Source organism: Myzus persicae, unplaced genomic scaffold (genome assembly GCF_001856785.1).
Source record: "Myzus persicae strain clone G006 unplaced genomic scaffold, MPER_G0061.0, whole genome shotgun sequence".
NCBI lineage: Eukaryota > Metazoa > Arthropoda > Insecta > Hemiptera > Aphididae > Myzus > Myzus persicae.
In genome coordinates this window covers 61,653-88,491 of record NW_019103928.1, presented here as the reverse complement: position 1 = coordinate 88,491, position 26,839 = coordinate 61,653, and the positions used below count along the sequence as shown (strand labels likewise).

Below are 26,839 nucleotides of genomic sequence, written 5' to 3'. Positions count from 1 at the left end.
GAAAAGACAAATAAAAGATTATACTCGAACACACGAACATCGTATACTCGTGTATATGTATACAATACGCACATCTACTTCTACGCATGTATTTATATAATTTACGTGTATATAACGGCATTTGTTGTGAAATGTTGAACATATATCTATGAATAATAATTTAACGAAACCGTATGTTTACCTAGTGTTGGGTGATGTGTCTAAGCGTTATAAACATATGCGTTGACGTGTTATTATTAATTCACATTCTCGTAAATTAAATATAATTCGTTGTAATTATGCCTAGGTGATGTATGATAATGTATACAGAAGGTATGTAATAAATAATATGTGTACTTGAAAAAAAAAACAGTTAGGTATAAAAAGTAGGTTGTTTAATTTCAGTCGTGATGCGTTATATGTGTACAGACTACAAGCACAGAATGCATGAAAACTGACTATTTTCATATAGCCTGTGCTACAAACAAACATCGCGTAATATGCATTTTGGTTCGCGATGTAAGTACCTAAGCCCCGTTGTTGGTAATTCAATGGAATAGTAATGGAATAATGGTAACAACATTATAATATAATACCTAATAATGCAGTTATTATGTAAGTAATTAACACAAAACTCTGTATGATATAATAATACTGTAATGTTTGTTATAAATTGTTGTATATTGGTAAAATGTAACGTTATATATTTTGTGTGAAAATTGTTCAGACTTAACTTAAATATTATCGAGACTTCTGGTAGGTACCAGCTTACAAGGTCTAAAATAAAAATAATAAAACTACTAAAGATCATAAAGATTAAAAAAAAAAAAACAATTGATTTCAATACTATTGTCAGGGACTGGTATTTGCGTATTTTTGTGCTCATTTGCTTAAGAGGTAGACACATGTGAGCTACGAACTTGGATCTAAACGTATTAATTTTGTGGCAAATATTTATTCTGTATCTTCATTTTTAACACTCGTTTTTCAAAATCAAAGTGCGTATATGCATTTAATTGGGCCTTGAAATAACAACACAAACAAATGTATGAATAAGAATTTTGGATGTGTATACATTAGAAGATATTTTGCATTATAACTATAGCTGTTCAATATTTGTCTTTTAAAAACCCGACTTACATGTTGATCAAACAATTTAATTAAAATAAAGATATACTCCGAGGAGTTTATATAAACATTATGATTTATGCACAACTAGTGATTATTATAACATTTATTTTGGTGGGTAAAAAAATGTATAAAATTATCAAAAAATTATTTCTTATTTTTACTAACTTATGATTTCACTAGGCAATCAATAATAATTGCTTGTTGATAAAATCTATAAACATGATGTACACCCGTGAGCATGGTATATTTAGGTTAATTCATACAAGGCGACGGCTGTAAAGTCAATATAATATATATTATATAACAGTGCCTTTTTTTACGACGACACCCTGACTTAAATCCATAAATATAGAGGCACAAATAAAAAAATAATTAATGGATTTTTGAAAAAGTAATAATTATTATAAACCTATAGGTACGCAAATTGAGAATGAGACCATCTGTTCTCCTTTGTTTTTCTTATCTGTGGTTTTTACCATCACGTCATAACGTCGTCATATATTTTTATTTTGAACATGTGCTTACATTAAAATATGTAAACAAATTTTTTGGTGAAACACATCACGGTGATACTTGACACACCGGTTGAGAACCACTGTAATATGGCTTGAGATGTGGTTTTTATTTGTTTAATACATTTTTATAGTGTACATTTAGATAATATATAATAAGATCCTATTTACTAATAATTATTACTATAAACTTCATTTCTAACATTATAGTATTAACTATTGTGCTTAAACCATTGTTCCTACTCTATACCAATATTCATGAATTAAAAAAATGTTAACTTTATAGGAAGTTTGTCTTTTGTTTTACCTCGACCCGTTAAAACATGTTGTGAAATATTTATATATTTGATAAACACCTAAAAAAATATCTCTGAACATTAGTCTCGCAATGAATTTTATGTTTATAAAAAAAATGTTGTTGAATAAATAAACATTTTCTCAGTAAATCTACCTATATTAAGGAAAAAAAATACGGGAAATAACATTTCAATTACGTGGAAAACTTTATGCCAAAGCTATTATCGTCGAAACACGTATTTAATATTTAACGGTGAAGCTTTAACACACATTCTTTTAAGTTAGTATGTGACTGCGTTTACGACAGCAAACGAACCGTATTTGATGTGTGTAAGTTTGATGTTAGCAAGTTTGTCAAACGACATAAAAATAATGGTTTCGACATTTCGTCACACATCTCGAACACATTTTTGATTTTATGATTTAGTAATCAAAGAAACATTTGACTAACTTAATACGATTTTAAGTACCCATTTCATTTATCTAAAAGTCAGATTTCCTAATTCCTTATAGAATTCCATAATATTGAGAGTATAGCGGTTTTATTCAGTTAAAATTATAAATCTAAAGAAATTAAGTATTTTTTTTTTTTAGTTTCATCTAGAAAAAATATAAAAATTACAAAATATATTTTTTTCCAGTACTTTGGGCAATAACTTGACTATCAATTAATCATACATTCAAAAAATAATTATTTTTAAATATTTTCTTTATCACAACTGTTGCTATACCTACATTATAAAATGATGTTGGTATCATTGATAAATACCACTAGATAACTTGCACCATATTTATTGGTATTATTCGGTACATGCCTATCTAACAGTTTTAATGAGTTTTGAAAATCTTGGCTAAAACACGTTTTGATGGAGACTTCGATTTTTAAAAATGTCCATTAAAGTAAACTTACATTGGGCTCTCCCTGGAAACTTTTTAAAATCTTTTTATTTATTTGGTAAATGACTACGTACGTATTGCTTCAATACGTCTGATATTAATACACCAATATCTCTTGATAAAGTGAGTAATTAGGGTTGACAACCGGAAAACACCTGTTCACGGAGAAACTAACTCGTAAGTATATGATGATGGAAATACATAGGGCTTAACATTGTTATTACATTGATTACGGATGACAGTGACTATTATTAAGCACTTTGTAAATAGATAGAATTGTTCGTTGCCTATGTGTTAGACGTGATCGCAGCTTCATGTGCGCTGAAAGTTTAAATTCACGGGATTAATAGAGTTGCATTAACTGGTCATACTGCACTTCATATTTTGCAGATATGAATAAATATACGTATAATATATATACACACTATACATCAAATATCTCTACCATGTATTTAATTATAACCATAAAATAAAAATAATTTTAGCTTGTAAACTATAATCAATTACATTGCACCGTAATCGTAAACGCCGAATTAAACATAGATAGTTGTGTACAGACATAACTACAACATAATAATTTATTGTTCATTTTTTCTTTTATAACCTTTCGCATGAAGTTATGCTTACGACGAATAAATAATCGATATTCTCCTATACTGTGAAATTGTAGGTATCGTATTGCCGCTGACGAAGTTATATTTTGAAGTACCTACCTATTCACTTATACTTTCCTGAAATATCATAAAATGCCTCTGTTGAATGCTCCGTAGCTAAAACGTTGGCATATACTATTTACTACTTAGTATTTCCCAACAGATTCATCGGGAATTCAGCCGTGTTCAAAGGTAGATTATTCGAATATCAAAAAATAAAATAGGTACACATATCGTTATATCATAAATGGTTAATAAAACACACCTTGTATATTAGATTGTCAACAGACTTTCAATGAAAAATTATAATCTCAGTGCTTACCTGGAATTCATCCAACAGTACACGATTGGGTTGTGCATAGAATTGGACATTGCTAGCCAGTAAAAGGCCAAATATACGTCTTGAATGTACGGTGCGTTAGTTAATTCCGGCATATGAGATGTGACAATGAAGTAAATGTGATACGGCAGCCAACAGATGGCGAAAATCGTCACAACGACGATCATCATTTTCACAACCTTCAAACAGAATTAAATACATTTTACAATGTGGAAATATGAATATCAGATAAGAATATTTGTATTTGCGCATGAACTTAAAATTATAAGTTAGTTTGACTTAAGTCATCACGACTGATGAGCCGAGAAATAATTATCATTGAACAAAAATAAAACTTTTATCAGTTACAAAAATGTATCATTTATTTTGAATAATACAAAAATAAAAACAATAATTTACAGTACTAGTACTACTGAAATGTAAAACTTTAAAATGCAAGCATAACTAGTAAATATTGCGAATCAGTATTATGTACCGTGTTTTTTCATAGTCATGTAAACATGTAATATAGGTACCTAATATAAATTTTGTCAGGTTGTAAATTGCATGGTTATTGTTTCAATTGATCGAAAACTGTGCTTAAACGTTTTATACGTTCAATACTCATATTATTTGAAATTTTTCTGAAAAAAAGGTCTAACACATAAAAAAATACCAAAATGTACCCTAATATAAATTATTATTTTAAACGTAGATCGTTCGGTTAGACTAGAAGTGGTTAATACATTCAAATACAATAGGTACATTAAGTAATGTCAACATTATATAAAATAATTTATGTAATTTACATTACACATAATATACAAACAGTTAATATATTTTAAACAAATATTAATTTGTTCACTTTATTTCAAAACAGGTAAGCTTCTCGGTTAATAATTGAATTACTTAGATAAATGTTTATCATTAATGTTGTACAACTGTCATCTTGTTGAGTTTCAACTAGAATTATAATAACCTTCGGAACACCACTGATATTCATAATATTGCAGAATGATTAGTCTTATTTACTTTCTGTTATAATTTATAATGTGATTAAAATTCATAAAATTAAACACACATTTATAGTTTTTAGTTTATCATACAAACTTTTGTTATCAGAAGAGTACTTAATTTTCCATGATCCAGACATCCATCATTTTTAGAATGTAATGAACATTGGGTCTAAAAACGCTAATGATGGAGTACAAGGAACCTTCATTTTTAGAATTAAAATAATGGTAATTATGTTATTTTAGTCTAATGACATAATATAAGATTACAAAAAAACTAATTATTTTAATCTGTTATCAAGTATTCGATTGTAAAAATAGGTTGGTGAAATTTAAACGAAAACCCTATATAAGACTTATTATAACTTACTCATATGCAGAATTATAGAATTACGTTATTGTAAAGTTCTTGTAAGTGTTGAAATCGATATTAGATTAGGAAATTAAATTATCTAAAAACTGGAAAATGTTAATATTATTATATTTATGTAATCAATGAATTATTCAACCTAAGTTTTACTTAAATACAGGTACATACTTAAACTAGGTATTTGATAAACAAATGCATTTTACATTATTGCTAGATTTTGTGTTAAGGTGCTATAAAGTAAAAAAAAAACTTTTATGCATTACCTACATAGATCAAAAATTGATGACACAGATAACAGATACTTTACACTTTTGAAAGGTAATTTGTCAAAATTCTTAATAAGCAAAAAATGTATTCGTAAAAAAAATCAGTGAATTTATGTTGATACACGCCAATGTGTATCAAAATAAACTATTTATAGTGCTTTAATCTGAACAGTTCTTCTAATATAATAATTTGTATTTTGTACATGGCCTACTAAATTATTGTACATAATTTTTGTCCATTAGATTAGTATTGTTTTATCATATGACTTTCTGCAAACAAATTAAAAATAGTATAGATTAGGCGGTTGCATAATATTATTTTGTATTACGATAATTATAATGAAAACTTTTAAGTAACGTAACATAATTATTAAATTCATATAGACATGGCCTCAAATATTACATTAATCCAAAATTCATAAATAAAAAAATTTCGTTTTTTAACTTAAAAATACGTTATTTGTTATATTTTATTTATAGCTTGTTTAACGAAATGAATACATCCATAATCTATTTAAAACTATAATATTTTTTATTAAACATTTATACAGCATGTAATATTGCAACGTATTGCTTGTAGTTGAAATAGTACACAGTAAATTTTTTTTTCATATGAAAAAGGAGCATATTATAATATCTATTTTATTAAAATTCATTTTCCAACACCTTGTAAAAATCTGGTTTAAATTATCTTGGTATTTTTTTAATATCTAATATAAAGCAAGCGCATTTTTACAAAGTTACTACATACTAATATAGTACACAGCTACACATTTTATTAATGTATATGTATTATGTATATATAAGTACTAAAAGCACGGATGGTATTCATTGAGAATGTAAACAGAAAATATATGATTAAACACATTAAAATCCACATAAGCGCAGTTAAATATTTTATACTAAAATGAATATCGCATTATTGTTATAAATTATAATTTATAGATTTTAATTTATTTTACTTGTATAGAACGCCATAATATTGGTTTTAGTTAAGTAACAACAGTCATAACGGAATCTGTCTCAAAAATGTAGCCAAGACAATAATGGCAAATAGATAAATAATTGTATGTCAGACGACTATTTTACAATTCATCATATTATCAATAATTAACGAAATATATGATAACCCCAAAAATAATAATTGGATTTGTATGGTTGTTGTACATGTATAAAGATATTTCTTCCATGAAGTTGTTTTCAAGGAAAAGTCACTGTCGAAAATATTATGATATAGGTACCAGACTGTTGCACTGAGCACTTCAATAAATATACATTTCTGGTTTACCTAACCAGAACATCTAAGTAAAAAACGAAATAAGTCACTGTGCAGATTATAAATTATATTATGACATGCAAATAAAGCGTATCCATATAAGAAAATTTCATTTTAATAATTTTGTAATCTTTTATTATACACCTAGATCAAAATTTAGCGCAAATAGAAGTTCAAGGGCACCAGCCAGAGACAAGTATTCAAAAATGGATTATCTACCTATACGTCTCTCATATGTGTAACATGGCTAAAAATAACTTCACGAAGACTGTCATAAATGATTGGAAAGTGATTTTTAGATGTAAAGTACTTTTTATAATAGTTAAAGAGAAAATATATTTTTACCACTTATTTATTTTATTAGATTTATATCACATACACAATGGGATATTACTTTGATAAAAATATTTTCTTCAATAGTTTCACACTAGAAGAACTATTTTATTAACAATTTAAAACTAAAATACCTATAGGCTATACGACGGATACACTCAAACAGTCAAAATTATCAGCTCTAAAATAGTTTTCCAATATTTTATGTCACATTTCCATGGATTGGTTTTCTTTATAATATAATGTTCCATGACGTGTGCACTGTGCCAGACATTCATAACAATCTTGTATGATGTACTCTCGAACACGTTTATTTGTCTAGTTCTTGTAAAATGTATTTAAACAGTAGGTCGTAGGTACATACACGGGTTCGGGGCAAAGTACTCGTAAACCAAGTTTCGTAGTATTTATTCTTTTTATATCATAAATTATAAGAAAACTGGCAACACACTTCTAGTGGTTAATTTTTTTCACTTATATATTCAGAGGTTATTTACTTTCGAAGGTAACCGAGTGATGAGAACGCTATTGCTGAATAGATAAACATTTCCGTTCATTTTTCAAAATTATTTTTTGAATATCTATAAATAAAATAAATTCTGTGAAACCAGAATATTACAATGTGTGATATCAGTGTGTGGTTTTGAGATTGGTATTATCCCATCGATACCTAAACCGTACGTGTCAAGATATACGGCAGCTATTGCAGGTAGAACAGTGCTTTAATATTTAAAATCTTCTAGTGGTATAATTATTATAATATAAATTGTAAAATAATATATTTAATGTGCTTACTGCTTAAACTAATATACTGTAATGTATGTAATTTTACATAATAATATGATTTAAGTTATCAACAATTGACTACTTACAATAATAAAATGAACTGTACAATTGAAAATCAAATAAATTGTCATTAAAATAAAGAAGCAGAATAGCTTAATAGCGTATTATAGCCATTATCAAGAAACCCATATTAGGTATACATAAACGATAAGACAATATATTATTCCATAACCACTTTCTCATTCTGACCATAATACTGCCTAAAAAAACCGAATAGTTCACTGACAAAAAAAATAGACTTGAACTCCCACCTTGGTTGAATATATTCAAACATCATCATTCTATTTGATATATTTGAGAAATGATGATCGAATTAATTATAATTACCTAACGATAAACATATTGAAGCATATTAATACTACCAACCAATCAAATAATGAAAGCTAAAAAGTTATTTAAGGATGGGTTCAAACTTTAAAATGGCTATTCTCAGGTACGAAAGCAATATTTTTCCGAAGACACACAATAATACACCCGTTGAATTAGAAAATAAACATCCGCGAGCTTGTAATTTATGGTTTTCAACGAAAACACGTCCGGTTAGTCCGCTTTTCTTTCCGGTCATCCCATTACATTATGACGATGGCGGTGGCGACGGCGATGACAATAACGGAGGCGGACAATTTACACCGTTTGTTCGAACACCGAGGGAAGTCGTAACACGTCCGTTAAATGATTTCTTGTCATAGAATAAGCTTATTACCAGACATAGTTTTAACTCGTGTGTGTGATGTATTATTATTTATTATTAATGTCCCTTGTTTTCATTCATATTAGGCGTTTTCTGGCTGGCGTGCTCACGTTACAGCACAACACCACAGCATAGACTGTGCTTTGATTACAATGGTTATAACTTTTACAACCTTATTAATAGTATTAGTTTGTTCTACGTGGGTTTAGAACAATACTAAATAATAAATAATTGTATCATTTGTGTTCTTAAAAATAAAAAAATTAATCACATTTTGTGTGTTGTTCACTGTTCAATTAACACAATCACGACTTCTAACTATGACTGTGTGATCTGGTTCTAATTTAGGAATTTATGTACCTGAAACGAATGCATTGTTCTTACTATACCACTGATATTACCTCATGGGATTTATGATGCTAATCACTTCCCCATAATCAAAGTTTTCACCTGTTTAATAAGTGTATATATTATAGTTATCTGGTGTGAAATACCAAAATGTGTACCTACCCATACTTTATAGAACTGCCGAATAATCGCTATATCTCAAATTAAAAATCACACATTATTGCACAACCAAAAGGATATTCCACATCATGGGTTTGCAGTCCAAATGCAATCTGCGATCAAATGATTGTTGTGTCCAAAACAACTTTCAAAACGAGAAAAGTTTTAATTATATTAAAAATAATCTACGAAAAACCAGAAAATTAACCACACACGTATTATATAATAATATATCAGTACCCATGAAACGGGATGCTGGACACCGTGCGGCGTCAATACCGATCGATCAGAAAGGAAACCGCTGTGGTAGCCATTGTGGTCAAGTCTATTCTGTGGTACGTGGCAACACCTACAAAACGACATATTATTGTCTTGCACGACGCTGGTATAGCAATCAGTCAGTATATACAGAGCGGTTGACATCGGTGGCCGGTGGGTATATATTATGTATGTACATCGATCATTCCCCACGGTCGTTCCTTTTGTATCCATACTTGGAACTGTGGTAGGTGTCTATAGTTGCGCCGTTGCCATTGGCCACTTCGACGGGTTATCTCATCCCCTTCACTCCTTGTTTTCCCGTAGTATATGGTTGAAACATTCACATTTCACAATAATAAACATGCTGCACAATACACCAGACATATGCACCAAAAGGCCAATCAAATGGTTACGACGAAATGCGTCTTGCTGTTACTACTCGGTGGCTGGCGTCAAATCACAAAACGCAATTATACAACTGCTATTGTCTCACTCGCTTAGACAAAAATCACACTTAAGTGAGTCATACATTTTAGCTTATATTGAATAACTAATTTTATATTATGAGTACTGCGAGCCACCCACATTTATATAATACTAGCTGACCCTGTGCACTTCGTTGACCACCTTTAAAAATACCAACTCTATATTATATTATTATGATTCAAAATTTCTGTTCAATTCGTCATTCGATAGGCTAACCTAACCACCTCCAAGGACGATTTGAAATTTTCACAAAATCGGTTTAGTAGTTTTTGAATTCCCATCTCCTATACGAGCTACAAACACACATTCGACTCTCATATTTGTTTTAAGACATGATTTCTTTATTCGAAACCATAAACACGACCATTTTGCCATGCGCATACCTCATATACCATAGTAACCAATGACAATGAATAATAATTTCTCTTATTACTATTATAGTATTATAATCTGTAAGCTGTAATCAATAGCAGCCATTTATAAACTAAAATTTCCATTATAAATCTCGAAATGTTCAATAAAACAAATTAAGGGCGATTGATCGAGATAACAACTATCCTATATTTTAAGTCTAAATCACACACATTGCGCATAATCTTATCAAAATCGGTCGAGAAGTTTTGGAGTGCATTGCACGTAAACTCGTTTTATGTGGGATTTTATGTATACATAATATGTATATAACACAAATATAAGTAATATACAGGTATAACGCATTATGCGAAATTTTGTTTGAGAAGTTGATTGTGTTTCGTTTTTTTTTACAACTTGAAATAGTTGAGATTGTAAGGACGAAAAAATGTCAAAATAAGATATTGAGTTAGAACGTTTGAACAATCTAGGATATTGACTCTTGTTCTACCTCATAGTATAATATGTTATTATAGATGTCACTAATTGCTAAGGTTACATGAATTAAAATCACCATTTATGTTAACGTATAGTCATGATACGAAACTTATCACACTGACAGAAGATGATGATACGTATATACCATTCGAAAGCTGTTACATTTATTCAAAAAAATAAAATCCAGGGAACTAGCTCTGATATATAGTAGGTTTTGAGTACTCCTCGTCATTGAGTTCAATTTGATTTAAATGATAAATAAATGTATTTAAAGAAAGGATTCTGTGATTCTGTGTACAAGAGATGGGTAGCATGTGGATCAGTGTCTTTTTCTGAGGACACTTTAAATTATACGTAGTTCTTTGTTAGTTTTTTTCTATTGCAAAGACAAATACTGAAAATTCTCAAGTACCAACTAGATACAATTTAGTACTGAAAACGACCTGATGTCTTGAAAATTAAATATCATTTTCCACTTCAAAACTTGATAACAGAGACAAAAAATATAAGTTAGAAAATCATTGTAAAACCAATATATTTCTTGTTCCACTCAGAACTTCAGGAGTGTTTTTAAAAAAGGTTGCCGTACAAGTATTAAGTATCTACAATCGTACTAGTCAAATGTCAATCAAACAATGCTAAAGTTATTAAATTAAAATGATACCATCTATAAAGTATTTTTATTATTAAATTAAAAATAGCTATAAATTAATAGTTCTATTAAAAAAATAAGTTGTAATGGACGGTGAACTACTATATAAGGTGTTCTATGAAACAGTTTTTTGTATAAGAGTAATCCAACATTTTAAAATCGTAAGTCGTCTCAATGTGAAGTTACATATTTCACATGATAAAATAAGATCGTGTTGATAATATGCAAAACGTTTATATTCTTAAGGTAATATTTTAATATGAAATTTACAAAACATAAATAAATAATTATAAATGTGTATGTTATAGAATCTGATATTTAATATCAATTCTTAAATCATTATGAATTATGAATTGTAGATAGACCAATTATAAATACATGTTCATTGCAGGTAATAACAAAAGTATTATTTAGCTATTTATATAAATTAATAATATTTTGATTAAATACATGAATTCATTTGTTCGTAAAACATTGTTGAGTTCTGTACAGGTCTGACGTTTGTTTACTCTGCATTGTTATTGCACGCCTATGCCATATCGACGATTGCAATCAATTTCTCTATTATTTACATTTCCCAATTTTTAATCTAATTAAAAATGAAAATCGATGTTCAAATGATAATAATTATAATACATATAATTTATAACTTTTTATTTATATTTTATATTTGTAAAACTGTACATACATTGAAATCAATAGAGTTTTGATTTCACGCTGAATTCAGTTTCAGAACACAGCGTAATGAATAGGAAATTTATAAACAAATTATGTATGAATGTATGATGCGATGTGGGTCCTTGAATTATTGCAGGTGGATATGAAATTATGAACTATTATTTTGTTTATTGTTCATTGGTTGGCTATTTATTTTTCAAAAACGTTTAATTTCATCGAAAAAATATTGTTAACTATTGAGATTTAATTTTATAAATAGGTCATTTCAATGTATTTATGCCTACATTTTTTCATATTATATATACATTTTATACTGATTTATAAAACAATTTTAAGTCGAACGCAAGTAACAATTTTATATTACCTAGAGGCTTAAATAATATTTCAAATAAGTATTTAATTTAGTTTAATCTAATAAACAGTTGTTTTGTTTAGATTAAAAACCCTTTTACTATACATGGAAGTTCAAAGTACATCAGTTGAAAAAATCTATTATTTTTATAATTATTTGTTGATGATAAACTTATAGTTTTGGATGGCCTCCATTAATTTCACTATATCTATCTGTTCCCTCTTTACCTACTCGCAATTATGGCGTCAGTTTGCCCTCTGGTCTGTAGCTTCTAAGTCGAGTATCGTCGTATTATTATCGACATGCAATTGATAGGTTTGTAATGATTTAAGTGAATAGTAAATGAGAAATGGGCGTTTCCAGTAAACCGATTTTATGTGTACATAGTAATCCGGTTACGTTTTTCATATATTGTATGATATGCCCTATTATGTTGAGGTCATTTTATCTGCAGTAAATATATCGAAAAAGATTGGTAGACGACTTATATCACGGAGCAATGTATAGTAATTACTTATTTTTAATTGCCTACTTAAAACAATTGGTAATAATTACAGCCGATTCCATGCTTATGGAATCTAGAAAATGTATAGAAGTTAAAATCGTTATTACGTCCATAACGACGCCATAATGACTTTGTAATTTTTATGTAGTCAAATCATTGTAAGTACTTATAATATAACTTATCGAATTTACGTTTAATGCAATATTAAAACAAGAATACTATTTGGTGTAATACTTCATTTTTATAATTTATTATTTTTGATTTAACTTATATTTATAGATCACATTTTTAAATAATAAATGAATATACAGGTTTCATAGCAGCAGTAAAATTTAAAAAAGAAAACAATTTTATCTTAGCAATTTAATTTTTCATATTACTTATGTTATTATTGGATGTTTTAACTAAGAAATACAATTTATTTATAACATTATTAATTAATTATTGTATATTAAGGCACTATGAACTGTCTTGAATAATTAGCATATAATATAATTTATATTGTACCTAAACATTAAAAAAGTTAAAAATTAAAAAACTAATAATATAATAAATAATTTAATTAATAATTTAAACATAGACACTTAAACATACTCTTCGTCTTTACATTTTTTGCATAGATTGTATATAATAAACGTACAAAAACATTTGTTACAAAATGAAATTCGAAGATATTATTATTAAGTGGAATAAATAAGTATGTAAGTAATAAGTATACGTCGGGTAGAAATAAATATATAATATTATTAACTTTATTTTAAAACTTCCAAGACATGAATGGTTTTAAATATTATTTATTCAATACGTAATATTATGAAGAAACCCATTAAGATAAGTAACTGATATTATGTATATTTTATACACTGCTGGATCTTCAACCTTTTAAGACAATTAAACAATTGTCAGAACATTTGTTTTTAAATGCATATTTCAATTTTAAAATCTAAATAGTTTAAATGTTTAAATTCAAATTAAGTAAATCAATACAATCCCAATGTAATAGAAAAATCCTGTATCAATATTCAATAGATACACGTTTATAGTATAATTTTTATTTTAAATCAGTAAAAAAAAAAACAATATTACAAATTCACAATTCAAATAATTTTTTCGGTGTTAAAATAAACAATACGCTCAACTCAATACACTTTGGTAATAATGTATCGAATGGAAACGTTCAATCAAATTCGTTGTACAAATACAAATGAGGGCGGTTTACATAATAATAAAACAAAAATAAATACGTTAAGTTATATTTGGTCATTTTATCCATAATTCCCCGACCAATGATAAAACAATTTGCAGAGTAGCTCGTATTAAATAGCAAGCTAACCTTAAGTAATGAATCGAATATCAAAATCATCGTTCGAGCGTAGTGCGACATTATATTTATTGGTTTCAGAACAATATGTCTTTGACAAAGAAATGCTCAAAGGTTGTGTTAACGGGCATTGTACGCAAACGATTCCACGAGAAAAAAAAATCAGAAATACCCGAGTTAAATTCGACAGCTGACAGGATTAAACTTCAATCCCTCTTAACTTGGCAGTAAAACATTGTTTTATACTATAAATATATTTCAACGACATACGTATTATATTTTAATCCCAACAAAAAATAAACCGCAAGGGAAGGGAAAATTTTCCCTAGATTGTTTTTGTTTATTAATGTAAATGTAATTTTCAAAACGGTTTTAATTGGACAGCCGCCCGCGTTACATCGTTAACAGCAAAGGGAATTTTTTGCCTTATTATGCGCTTAAATTTATTTTTATTTTTTTTAAAACTCACTCTTCTCTTGGACTTGATGTGCTCCAGCTGCCTCTGTGTACATTCTCCGATGCTCTGACTTCCCCACAGCTCGTGACCGATCATGGCGTAGGTGAAACCCATCAGTCCGATGGGAATGAAATACGTAATTATCATAAACGAAACGTTATAACTGAAAATAAATGAAAATGTATAATGTAATATTTTGTGTAATTTTAATTTTCGTGCATACTCGTACTTCAAAATAGGCACTGTGTGCGTAGCAAAATATAATGTTCGAATACACATATATAGGCTGTAATATGCCTTTATAGTATTTTTTCAAGTTTCCAACTATGTTTACGGACAATTTTATGTAATAATAATACAATTTTCAACGAGAAAACATAATATATTGTGTCATAGTTATACTTTAGTTTTATTTTTCTGTATTTGATAACGTTTTGAAAGTAAAAGTTTTATAATATGTACGTTGAATGTTTTTATATTGTTGTGAGTTTATGTTCATTAATCATACCTCAAGATCAAATTTATTTATTTTCTTTGTTTTTTTTTTATACTTCTGTTTTGTCTTTTTATTTCATAAGCATTTTATGACAATAAATTCAAGAATCCCTTTTGCGTTCACAATAAACGGTTTTAGCAATCAGACGCCTTTGAGTTTGATATATAATTATGAAAACTTCTAACGAAACATTAATCTTCAACTTTGATATTCATTTAAGCGGTTTAGTTGTATGTATGCAATACAAGTACATTTTGAAACTCAATATAACTAGTAGAAACCACTCTTTTGTTCCACAAAACAAATATATCACAGATAATCTAATATTAAGTTTTAACATTGAATCATGTCTTATTTAAAATACAAAAAACCCACCATCTTTTACCATATTAGAAAAGTATACAGAAAATTAATTTATACAATATTTGCTGAATGGTAAGTTAGGTAATTAAATCGTCTATTATACTATGTCATACAACGTTTAATTACCTTATACAATTACAAATACAAGATAAACAATATAATTTTAAGTAAGTATATTATAATTATTAAACGTAAATATAAAATATTACGCTTTAATAAGATTATGACAATATTTGTATACATTGTGTGCGGTGTATTGTATAAAGCTTGCTAAAAAGAGTAAAATCATGTTTTGTTATTTGTTTATTAAGTTTTATTGTTTACGTAGAACATATTTTTAACTTTGTGGTATTGTTAATATTGAAACATTATAATATTTATAATAATATTTTGTCTTATAACAAATAATAATATACAAGTCATACATCATATTGAATATTGATGGTATTTTTGCTATCGCCTTGAAAAATTCAAAATATTATAAAAGATGATAAAGCAATATTATTACTCATATGGTTAATTAATTTATTGGAACCACGAAGATAAAACAAAGCAATTAATCTTCTTCAAAAATCTTCGATGACAAACTATTTTATAATCGAACTTTCAATTATTATTCACTTTTATTGATATTCCATTTTTGGTATTTCAATCTTCTAATATTGATTCAATGCTGTTTTTTCGATGAGTGCACATAATATAATCTTTAAGAAAACTAACTTGAACTACAAACACAAACAAACTGTTAGTTAAAAATCAACCTTAAAGAAAATTAAATAATAAAGTTTATACAATGTGGCAATTTTTTTAAAAGAAGTTGGGAAGTATGTTCAGTAGGTGTCGGTGTATCTTGTCATTGAGTAATTTATAGTAATATATGTGTTAAATTTGAGTTCAACGATAAACCATTGCATACGAAAAACGATTCAGAAGACAGTCTGCCTATACAAAGTATATTTTAGGAAATTATTATTTTTTTTTTTCAGTATTCACAAAATAAGAAATCATGTATTACATTTTTAAATCATCAAATTGTTTAGTCTATGCGTGTATACCATCTTATTTTTTGGTGACAAATGTTACTAAACAATTTATTATTTTACATTACAATTTTATCAAATGCTAGCATTCATTTTTTGTCTTTATCAATTATTTAAAAAAAATATTGAGAATTTTTAATTTTGACTTTCACAAAGTACCAATTATATCTAATTTGCTGAAAAAAGATAAAGATCAGAGCATTTTTTCCACTAGAAAATGTGTCTATAGATATTAAGTTGTCTCTTGATATTGACGTCATACTGTTATGGAAATATTTAACTATATTCAGTAGAAAAACTACAATTTGATGGACGATTCTAAAAAAAATTCGATTCTTCGAACCAAACCAATGCCATATACTTTTGATCCGAATTTTAGAACATTATTTTCTCAGACAACGAGACCGCCAACTGTGACGTAGGATTTCCGTCAATACACTCAGTAATTCGAGTTCGTTGTTCACATCCCGCTATTTTTAACCTGACAGTTGCAGTATATATCTATTTCAATTTATTACGTAACCCGGCATAGGCTTTAGAAAATATAAGTTCACAATGAATCATTCTGTCATCTGCGTTTAACCCATGTGGAAGTTGGTATAATTCTGTATCTAAAATTTAAAAATATTTTGTTCTTTTTATTAGTTATCCAAAAGCCATTACGGAGATTGTGTAGGAGCAGTTGTTAATGATTTATAGCGTCATCGGTTCAAATAATAGGTATGCTATTGGATATTTAAATACACTATTATTATTACTATTATTATCATTATTATTATTATTATTGGTTGAACTTTCTTGCATATTTATAGAAAAACTTATTAATTATAAACACAATAATTAACGCTGTTCAAATCACGTTGACAATGTGAAATATGTTTTAAACTTTAAAGATTTACTGTTATTAGTTTCGAAAATTATATTTCATAGTAAACAAATGTATGTTTATATTATATTATTATATAGTTTTGCAAGTTTTTTTTATAAACATTTTATAATATGTGATACGTTTTTAGTATTTTTGCAAAAGTTAAACAAATATATATTTTGTATACGAGATATACAAAATAGTTGGCCTGCAAAATGTATTAATTTAACAAAACTCTTGTCATCGTTTTGCTAATGTGCAGACTGCAGAGCATATAAATTATGAGAATTACGCGTATGTAAAAATTAGAAAATATTAATTGAGTACTTATATATTTTATTTTTGAAATATCCTGCAACATTTTCAATTGTCGACTTGCCTTATTCCCTAACCTAACTAATGACAGACAATTAAACTCCGTCATAATATTATCATCATGTTTATGACATATTTTTTTGCCAATAGTCCAACTTACAAACATATAATATCTAATTTCATCTTGGAACAATTTATAATTGTAACGTTCAAATCAGAACGAGTTCTCGCGTATTGAAATTAATACATTCAACACATATTTTCTTTATATTATAATGTATAACTATTGTTTTATTATGACATAAAAACGGTTTAATTTTTCCATCGGTCTAATGTTCATCAATTGCCTTAATAAATATTTCTTCTCCTTCTGATACTGTCCTTGACCTCATGATGGTTTTCTTGGACGCTGAGATATACATCGCCCACGAAAAAAATGATATTCGCTTGTAACCAAGTCTAAACCTTTATGGTTGATTAAGTCCCAACATGGAGTAGACGAACCCCATTCCCCAAGGCTTGGAGTGTCAAACAGTGATATGAGGTTTTGTTTTCCGAAACCCCTGAAGTAATGTGGGTAGATATGTTCTATAATTCATATCTGGTCAGTGTTTATTATTAGCAGGGCTCGTATAAGTTCATGCATTAAACAATGCATAAATTAGCATTCATTCATGCGCTACATATTGGCAAAATATGCATTAAAATATGCACTAAAAATTCAGAAATATGCATTTATATGCACCAAGATTTTTAGATTATGCACCTCAAATATGCATGGTATAAGAAAATCATAGGCAAATTTTTAAATAATAAAATATATCCATTTTTTTGATAAGAATTTAATTTCTTATAATTTGTATACGTTTTATGCACTCAAAACCCTAACTTTACAGATTAACACTTAGTTGTCATTATTACGTTATTATTATTAAATCTGTGTGTTATTATATAATGGTCATAAAAAAAAATCGAAAAAAATCCTACAATTTTGTAAATTGAAAAGTGAATAAAAAATAAAAAAAATTCAAATATTTATTTACTAATCATATTTTTTTATAAGTCTAAAAATCTACTATATGCCAAACATGCCTTTACACTCGAAATATGCAAAAACATGCACTATTAAACTTTATATATTTATTACTATTGTCATGTAATTTGTATCTCTGTTAGCATGTGTTCCTGTGTTGTAAGAAAAACATGCAAATGCTTGAACTCACGAGTCCTGGTTATTAGTAATATAATTATTTACGTAGGTAATAATATTGTATTCATTTCTCCCATATTACGACAATACGGCGAATGACCGTTATTTTATTATATTATTCTACAATTAAAAAGGTACCTACTTACCTCCACTGGGAGGCTTCTGCGCTCCGTAATTCCATGTAATATTTTATTTTTATTTATTACCATATTTTAAGCTTATTGTTCAAATATGTAACAGATGGCCTAGTAAAATAATTTTAAAGAAAAAAAAATTTTAATGTGTAATGAAAACTTAGCGTCTACGTCACTTCGTGAAGTTTTGTCTCTCTTATTATTATTCTTATCATTATTAATACTATCATCATTGGTATGAGTCGAATAAACTATAGGTACTGTTGTACATGAAGTATAGGTATAAGTTTTCGGTGAGTAAAAACTCTTCAATATTATTTTTTTTTTCGTTTTTAGGCTATACCCACCCGTCCATTGTCAAAATAAATTACTTAATCGGGATTTTTAACTGTCTTATCATTTTTAAATTGAATTAATTTTAGCACCATAAAAGGTAAACCAAATACAAAACAAAATCCATAATATATTCAGGTCCAAGTGGACATAGTTTTGTGATTATCCTTAAGAATATGTTGGTTGTTACACCTGTAACACCCGGCTTGGAACAGCGATACAGGACTGTGACAAATTTTATACCGGGATAAGTGTTTTACTTTTAGATCGGATTATAGAAGACAGTAGCGCATGTATTTAAATTCAACAAACATTTTAAATATAAAAGGAATAGATACGGTGACGATGTGTGGCTAAAAGAACTAGAAAATAGTTTTGAAATTGATGATTCTCAGAATTCAACTCTTGGTGATTGAAACATTACACTTTACCTCATTCTTAGGCAAGTTAGGTTGTACTAGCATACAAACATTTTTATTTTTATTTTAACTCTACATAATTATTCATGCGTTATCGTAGTTACTTGAAAATAAAACGATTTCGTATCCATGCAATGAAAATAGTCCTTTCAATTTTCAAGAATAAATTACAATTAACTCTCCCTATACCGTATCGTTTGGTACCAAGAACCAAAACTTGTTTTTCGTTAAATTATCTGGAATATAGATTATACGGGACTGTTTTTATTTTCCATTATAAGGATGTTTTACTGTATACTCATTATTCATCAATCATACTTTAACAATCTTTCCTTGTTGACTAGGTAGTTAAATGTTGATAAAAAGGATCAACATGTGTTTAAGATTATAATAGAAAATAAAGCCATATCGAACAACAGTACCTACTCAAACTTCAAAACCGTATATTCTAATGTATTAACCAGTGACCCGAGTTCATTCTGTTCATTATATTCTAAAAAAAATGGCTGGTTCTTCGGCAGTTTATTAGATTTGATTAGGTTATTAGAATCACTTAGCAAAAAAGTTTTGTGGGGTTTAAAGTTAATAATAACACAAGTAGCGTTTTATTGCATACGTACCATAACGTGTATTTCGACATTTAAAAAAATCAACCCCCGAGACAAACTATGGTAATATTCAATGGATATCGCCAAGAGTTCATGAATAAACAAATTTGTATGAATGTACTATTGTACATTACACACTGTTCAAATGAAAAAATAAGAATACTATAACATTTCTAGTGATTATTATAATAGTGATGATATAATATATGTGACCAATAGAAACTCTACAAATAAACAAAACAAATATTATTTTAGCTACTTATAGGGGGTTTAAAAAATAATTTATAAAAACCCTCCAATTTTTAAGAAATCAAATGATATAACTTTTGATTTGTTTGTATTTTAACAAATATTAATTGTTATTTATTTTATTTTTTAAAATTACAGGACCCCTCCAAGAACACTCGTGTTCCATACAATTTCTTCCACCTCTATTAGAACGACGTTTAGATATTCGAACGTAGTAAGTATGCTATTTGAATCATTTTTCTCCTGCGAAATCCACCGGTAATCGATCAATACGAATTTGCGTAATTCTGAATGTTCGATCGCAAAATAAGAAAATATATCTATTTTCGGGATGTATTTTATTAGGTGTGACAAGGCATTCATCATATGCACATTGAAGTGTCATCGAGTTTGTACTGCATGTTATTATAATGTGATGTGTAAATATGATATAATATATTTGGGATACTTGATAAAACGTCAACCGCATTTCATTGCGGGTCATCCAAATATTACAATTTACACACTAGACACTTTATTTTTAAGTTGATATTGAAAAAAATGTATATTAAAAAAGATAATATAATAACATTTTTTTAAATGATTGTTAACTAGAATATTAAATATGCAGTCTTATAATATACAGGTACAATTATAATAATGTTATTTATATGCAGGACACAGTTTACAAAAATATGACGAACAATTATTTCTCCTTAATAATTGTTAATTATATTTTGTTTATAATTTTTTTGTCGCCACTTCAATCAAATAAAACAAATCGATCCTCAAAATCTTCGAATTGACGTCCCGGATAATCATCTAATAATGTTTCAAACTCATAGAAATATTTTGTGGAGTATTTTTGTTGTACCCCAGGACTCGTCAGAAAATATAATAAATATATTTATTCTGACCACCGCATCTGTGCAGTCGATCGATATCTATATACAGTAAGAATGGCGCTGAACTTTATAAAAAGTACTACTCAGTCCGATTGACCATACAACTGACCCAAACTAGTAATTCGTATATACTATATACGTAGTTGTAATAGTAAATTAGGATTAGGTTTTTTGGCTGGTCACGTTTTTAAGAAAATTGATCAAGCTCTAAGGGTGCGGCACCGCTGCACTAGTGTACTTGAATACATGTTTCATGCATAATACACGTTATGTGCTATAGGACGATTTCCTAAACATGCTCACCCCTTTTTTTCTTCTTCAATAATGCAGTTAGGCAAAAATCTGATTTTTGAAATTTTTAAATATAACTAGGTACTTAAAAACGATATTTTCAAATACTTGAAGTTTTTAGTTGTTCCTAAGAAGTATCTAACGGAGTACAAATTTCTGTTTTTCAAACGAGAACCCATCTTTTAAACTCTAAATTGGATATCAATGTGGAATCGATATTTGTACTAGTAGTATTTAAGCTATTTAATTTTGTGTTCCAAGGATAATGTATCCATGATAATAATCTGGGGATGTATGGGCCTATGACACGAGACTAATTACAAATTTTATTATTTATCATAATCATTTCTATTGTGAATATTTTCGTGGTTTCGATGAATTTTATGGAAATTAGAACTGAAAATAAGTCATGCCTTTGTATTTTTAACATTTTTTTTTTTATCTATGGTAAGAAAACACTTATGAGGTTACATTAAAACTTCAAGTTTTTTGAAAAATGAATGGTTATTTTTAGAAAAAAAATAGATAATGTGCCAACGCTTATTAGTTTTTGAGTTAACACCAAAAATCGATTTTGTCAAACATTTTGAGGGACCAAAGACTATTTTATTGTTTTCAATCAAAGTTATATAAATGCATTTATTGAAAATTGGAGGGTGTTAAAATCCTATTTGTTCAACCCCTGTAGCTGAATGGTAGAGTACACATTATTTTAGTCCTCTCGTTTATAAAAAAAAGAATTTGTTTCTTTTTTATCTATAGGGTTTTCATTGGTTACATATTATATTATCATTATGATTAGTTTTGAATCGTTATTTATGAAAATGACCCATACAACGAGTTTACGCGCAATGCGCTTGAAAATTATGCCCCATGTGTGTGATTCAGCCTAATTTAAAATATTGGGTAGTTTTTATCTCCATAAATCGCAATTATTTTTTTTTATTGAACATTTAAGAAAAGATTTTGAGATTTATGATCGACAATTTTTGTTCATAAATGGCTGCTGTTGGTTACAGCTTACGGACTATAGCACTATAATAGTGATAGGAAAAATGAGTATTTATTGTCATTGGTTACTTGAGCAGATGAGGTAAAATTATGCATTAAATATTCTGGTTTATGGTTTCAAATAAAGAAATTACATCTTAAAACAAATACGAGGGTTGGATGTATACAGTTATATACTGGTGTTCATACAGGCGGGTACTCAAAAACTACTTAACTTATTTTGTAAAAATTTCAAATCGTTTTTGGAGATATCAGTAAAATGTAGAGAGTATAATATTAACTGCCTACATGTTCGATTTACATACCAAGTGCTATTTCTAATGCAATTGACATTTTCAACGGGCAATGAAGTACACAAGATCAGGATATACTACTATATAGGGTGCCTATGGATTTTTAGAAAATACTAAAGGGTGCCGCGAGTGAAAAAAGGTTAGGGAACCTTTGGGAACCTCTGCTCTACTTCAAGTACTGCTGTAACACTTGTATCCAATGGCAAACATACTTATATAAGTATGTATATATAACATATCATTAATTTGGGTATCGGTTTATCAAATGTTAATAGACTTATAAACTACTGAACGTTTTTCAATAAAAAATTATATCAAGAGCATCTTATAATGTTTTTCGCTTAATGTTTAAATTCAAATAATATTTTTTCGGTAATTTGTAGGGTTGCTACGGGTCCCATATTATATTTTTTCTACTATAATAATCACTAGAAATATTGTGTATACTTTTTTTTAATCGGATCTTTGGCACGAGCAACGAAAGGCGGGACAGATAGTGTTATATATACTCATTGAAGTGAACAGTTGAACAGCAAGTAAATAACTACCATTCTCCGAGTAGTACGGTCCATATACTGTATTAAACTATTGTTGCAAACGTCAATGTTTTATTTCTTCCGAATCTACTCCATTGTAACATTGCACTTTTTAAAATGTCCTCCGTCGAATGAAAAGTATCATGATTCAATGGTGTTTGGCAAACAACAAACCACACGTCTACGTGATAATAGCTACTGTCCTACTTTTAAGCCCGTTAAACTTTTTCAAAGTACCGTGAGATGACCGCAGTGATACTGCACTGTATAGGTACCGTGTAAATAGTTTTCACCCGATGTCAATCGAGTTAAACTTTGACATTTCACATAATCGCATGTAACCACAATTATTTCAATCTTGACATTTTTCCTACAATATCGTTTCAACTATCGCCAATACTCATCAACACACCGAGAACCTTAAATGATTTTTTTAATTTATTAACCTTAAAATGTTGTTTTTTTTTATTAGTAACTTACCATTTGTGCCTACGGTTATAACATAATGATGATATTATACTATAATAATGGGTGAATTCGTTCGGGTCACACGTATTTAATTATATTATATTCTCTATTTTTTTTTGTTTTATTACATTTTTTAGATTCTGATCGGAGCGATGAGTGTATTGATTTTACAATGATGTGTGTGTGTGTGTGTGTGTGTGTGTCGTGTGTGTGTGTGTGTGTGTGAAATTCTGTCATTCAAACTGGTGTGTGAAAAAGAACCCTGGGAGTTTGTGTAAATCATAATGCTATATCATGTATTATCATTTACATGGGTCATTACCTCAGTTTTGGTATAATGTTAGGTAATTTCACACCGGTTTGGACCAACAAATATCTAGTAGTCAAAGGCGTTGATTAGAAACGTCAATACTTTTTTTCCGGTAAGAAACTGAATCTAGTTGGCATTGAGAGCTTAACATTACAATTCCAACAGATTTTTCTTAATAATTTGGAAGAAACATAATTTTTGTGCAAAACTAGTGTTCGAAAAAATCGATTATCCTAATTTGTTGTAAAAAACGAATCACTGTAGGTAATCTTAATTTTCTCAAAACGAGGGTATACATATTGCGTATCCGTGGTATGATTTTTAAAATATTTTGAATCTCTTAGCGCTGTTTAGGAGTCGTATTCAATTTTCGAATTTTTAAAAGTTTCATCAGTAATTGTGAATAAAAAAATGTGCACATTTTGAAAAATCTTAAAATGTAATACAAGGTTGATGTAATTTATGTAAGTATGGTGTAAGGATGATATAAGATGTTTTTCTATAGCTTTTAAAAAATATTGAAGATAATATATATAGGCAGAATTTAGTATTTGCCAAAATTCCGAAATGTATAAGTTATTTTGTATTTAGTTAGTTTGTGTCCTAACAACACCTATACCATCAAACAATTATACAAGACATGGAAGTTAGTCTTAAGACGGATGATCTCTATAATACTTACTGCTTATATTACTGCAGTCGTCAGCAGGCCAAAATATACTGAAGAAGTATGAATTATGAAACATAAACTTAATATAAAAGAATAAGTCACGAAAAAAAAAGGTAAAAAACAACGTTTGACCGTCTGAATGCATATTTTGTGAAAATATTATTATAGGCAGTCAAGGTTCAAGAAAAAACTACTATGTAAATAATAAAGTTTATCTACATTAATATTCGGAGACTGTGTAGTTGAATCTTAAATCCACAAACGTTTTACGATAGGAACTAATACCATTAAATAACTGAAAATATATTATAATATAATAGTCGCCAATAAAGAAAATATATCGTCGGCAAGACAATAAAGAAGATGAGTTTATTGACTGCGTAAAACTGGAATTTAATAAGTGAAAAATGCAAAACAAATTTCCATTAAATGCAATCGTAACTTTCGATGATCCAATGACCAATTTATTCTCGAGGACGTGTTTGAATTCAATAATGTTTTTTTTTTTAATTGTAAAAGAAATATCGATAGGCGTCTAAGCACAAAATGGTTGTCAAATCAAATAATCATCGGATTGGTTGAATGTCATACTATTATTGTTATGATTTATGTCGGTTATATTATGTCATTAGATTTTAATAACGTGATGCATTATTATACGCAAAGCTTTACATTCATGTAAGCATCATTCAATGCAAGTTTATCTAAAATAAAAAGGTAAAGATAACGTTATTTAATCTACGCGAAACATGTTTTATGTATAAAAGGAACAGAGTAAAATTGTTGTATTTTATAATACGAGTACTCGCACGTAGAAATGCTACCTTTGATATGATATTACATTTTAGTTAACTTAGTATTTTCATCGTGCATTGTGTATACAATCGTGAGATGTGTGCACAGTAGTTCAAAAATAATTCATTTATAAGTTAATTATTCAGTCACTATATCGGATCTTTTTTTTTCAACTTTTTGAATTTCATTTGTGTTGGTAAGTTAAAAATGTCTGACAATGACTATATATAGGATTTAGACAGACAGTTTTTACTCGTTCTAATTGAAAAACAAAAACGTTTGTAACTAACGGCTGGCTGTATAATATAATATTATAATATCACAACCGTACAATGACATTAAATAATAGGTAGCTTCAATGATAATTAATAATTTTAAATTTTAAAACATAGTTAACAATTTTCAAATATTACTTTTGGTCTTAACTATTTTTGATGTAAAACATCTAACGTGCATTTAAAAAAAGAATCATTTTTCTTAAAAAATCTGAATATTTTGTTTATGATTATGACATGTTTATTTTTATTTCCTTTGATAAACTATCCTTTCAATTTTCATGCGTATTTTCTATGCAAAATAATTTCAATGTTTCGTATCTGCAAGGCATCCTACGACGGCTCACTTTCTTCCTATATTTTCATAGTTTTTATAAAATCATGGTCATGCCAACTTAAATATTCCGAAAACTTCATAGTTTACTTCCAAAAATGTTTTGTTGCTGATGGTCGTCATCTTGATGATATAATTTTTTAAATCATGATTTTTTAAAATGGGGTTACTCACTGTTTTTTAATAAAACAAGTTACTTTTATTTAAGTTGTATTGTACGTATTTGTTGTTAGATCCTCAAAACTTGCCAGTCATCCCACTCTAAATAAAATCACTATCGAGTAAA

At 28.1% G+C, this 26,839-nt stretch overlaps 1 protein-coding gene across 1 annotated transcript in view; it reads right to left on the bottom strand.

The window, feature by feature from the left end:
* Nucleotides 1-26,839, bottom strand: part of LOC111036458 (tachykinin-like peptides receptor 99D) — an 84,336-nt gene that overhangs the window by 47,673 nt on the left and 9,824 nt on the right. Inside the window, exons 3-4 of the mRNA XM_022318483.1 lie at nucleotides 14,664-14,814; nucleotides 3,792-3,988 (exon numbers count right to left, since the gene is read on the bottom strand). Coding sequence (XP_022174175.1) covers nucleotides 3,792-3,988; nucleotides 14,664-14,814 — 348 coding nt within the window. The remainder of the gene's footprint in view (nucleotides 1-3,791; nucleotides 3,989-14,663; nucleotides 14,815-26,839) is intronic.